The sequence below is a fragment of the Meriones unguiculatus genome (assembly GCF_030254825.1).
Source record: "Meriones unguiculatus strain TT.TT164.6M chromosome 13 unlocalized genomic scaffold, Bangor_MerUng_6.1 Chr13_unordered_Scaffold_33, whole genome shotgun sequence".
In the NCBI taxonomy this organism is placed as follows: domain Eukaryota; kingdom Metazoa; phylum Chordata; class Mammalia; order Rodentia; family Muridae; genus Meriones; species Meriones unguiculatus.
The window spans coordinates 6,764,088-6,766,558 of NW_026843645.1; the positions used below are offsets into that span (position 1 = coordinate 6,764,088).

Consider the following 2,471-nt stretch of genomic DNA (forward strand, 5'->3'; position numbering starts at 1 on the left):
GGAGAGATGGCTCAGAGGTTAAGAGCACTGGCTGTTATTCCAAAGGTCCTGAATTCATTTTCCAGCCAACCACATGGTGGCTTGTAACCCTCTATCTGGTGTCCTCATCTAGCATGCAGTCAGAACACAGTATAAATACTAAGTAAATAAATCTTTAAAAAAAGATTCATGAGGGTAACGAATATGGTAAAGCTTACACATATCTGAATTATCTTTGCAGAAAGAAAAGAATACATATTTATGACAAACCCTATGAATGTAAACAGTGTGGGAAAGCCTTTTCCCAACCTAGTAGTCTCCAACTGCATAAAAGAACACATACTGGAGAGAAACCCTACAAATGTAATCAGTGTGGAAAAGCCTTTTCACGAAACGGACATCTCCAAGTACATAAAAGAACACATACTGGAGAGAAACCTTACAAATGCAATCAGTGTGGGAAAGCCTTTTCACACCCCAGTACTCTCCATGTGCATAAAAGAACACATACTGGAGAGAAACCCTATGAATGTAATCAATGTGGCAAAGCCTTTTCACGACATGGACATCTCCAAGTACATAAAAGAACACATACTGGAGAGAAACCCTACAAATGTAATCAATGTGGTAAAGCATTTGCATATTGTAGAAGTCTCCAAAGTCATAAAAGAACACATACTGGAGAGAAATCCTACGAATGTAATCAGTGTGGTAAAGCCTTTTCAGAAATCGGTAATCTCAAACTACATAAAAGAACACATACTGGAGAGAAACCCTACGAATGTAATCAGTGTGGTAAAGCCTTTTCACGACACGGACATCTCCAAGTACATAAAAGAACACATACTGGAGAGAAACCCTACGAATGTAATCAGTGTGGTAAAGCCTTTTCAAAAAAAGGAAATCTCCAAGTGCATAAAAGAATACATACTAGAGTGAAACCCTACAAAAGTAATCAGTGTGGGAAAAACTTTTCACAACACGGACAACTCCAAAGGCATAAAAGAATACATCCTTGAGAGAAACCCCATGAATGTAATCTATGTGGTAAAGCCTTGGCACATTGGTGCAACCTTTACAGACATGAAAGAATTCATACTGGAGCCAAACCCTACGAATGTAATCAGTGTGAGAAAGCCTTTTCACAACACAGAAATCTCAAAAAGCATAAAAGAACACCTACTGAGGAGAAAACGTATGAATGTAATCAATGAGGGAAAGCCTTTCCATTTTGGTGCTACCTCCAGAGGCATGAAAGGATTCATACTGAAGAGAAACATTTTCTTTTTTTTTTTCTTTTTTTTTATTTTATTTTTTTTTATCAGTTACATTTTATTAACTCTGTATCCCAGCCGTGTCCCGATCCCTCATTCCCTCCCAGTCCCTCCCTCCCTCCCTCCCTCATCTCCACCGTGCCCCTTTCCAAGTCCACTGATGGGGGGGACCTCCTCCCCATTCATCTGATCCTGTTTTATCAGGTATCTTCAGGACTGGCTGCAAAGCCCTCCTCTGTGGCCTAACAGGACTGCTCCTCCCTTCGGGGGTGGGGAGACCAAAGAGCCAGTCATCGAGTTCCTGTTAGAAATAGTCCCTGTTCCCCTCACTTTGGGAAACCAATTGGTTACTGAGCTACCACAGGCTACATCTGAGTGGAGGTTCTAGGTTATATCCATACATGGTCCTTGGTTGAATGTCAGTCTCAGAAAAGACCCTGTGCCCAGATATATTTGGTCCTTGTGGAGCTCCTATCCTTTCCCCATCAGACTAACTCCCCTTCTTTCTTATGATTCCCTGTACTCTGCCAAAGGTTTGGTCATGAGTCTTTGCTTTGAAAACACTGCTAGTTAGAGTCTTTCAGATGTACTCAGTAGACTCCTGTCATACATTCAATGCACATCCCATCTGTCTTTCTAAACGAGGATTGATCATCTTAACCCATGTCCGCTCAATTGATTATCTTTTTTAGGTGTATAGATTTCATTGTTTATCATATCTTATAGGTCTATATAAGTGAGTATATCCCATGTTTGTCTTTCTCCTTCTGGGATATTTCACTCAGCATGATCTTTTCTAGATCCCACCATTTGCCTGCAAATTTCATGATTTCCTCCTTTTTGATTGCTGAGTAGTATTCCATTGTATAAAAATACCACAATTTCTGTACCCATTCTACCGTTGATGGACATCTGGGTTGTTTCCAGGTTCTGGCTATTACAAATAGAGCTGCTATAAACATGGTTGAGCAAGTGTCCTTTTTGTGGACTTGAACAAACTTTGGGTATATACCTAGCAGTGGTATAGCTGGGTCTGGAGGAAGCACTATTCCTAGTTGTCTTAGAAAGCGCCAGATTGCTTTCCAGAGTGGTTGTACCAGTTTACATTCCAACCAGCAGTGGAGGAGGGTTCCCCTTTCTCCACAACCTTTCCAGCATGTGTTATCGCTTGAGTTTTTCATCTTGGCCATTCTGATGGGTGTAAGGTGATATCTCAGG

General features: G+C 40.9%; 1 protein-coding gene across 1 annotated transcript; it reads left to right on the forward strand.

The window, feature by feature from the left end:
• Positions 1 to 248: 248 nt before the first annotated feature.
• LOC132650785 (zinc finger protein 120-like) lies at positions 249 to 986 on the forward strand (the record flags this gene model as incomplete). The annotated part of the gene is made up of 1 exon (XM_060376103.1): positions 249 to 986. A coding segment is annotated over one exon (738 nt), but the record flags the coding sequence as incomplete, so codon positions are not given.
• Positions 987 to 2,471: the final 1,485 nt, after the last annotated feature.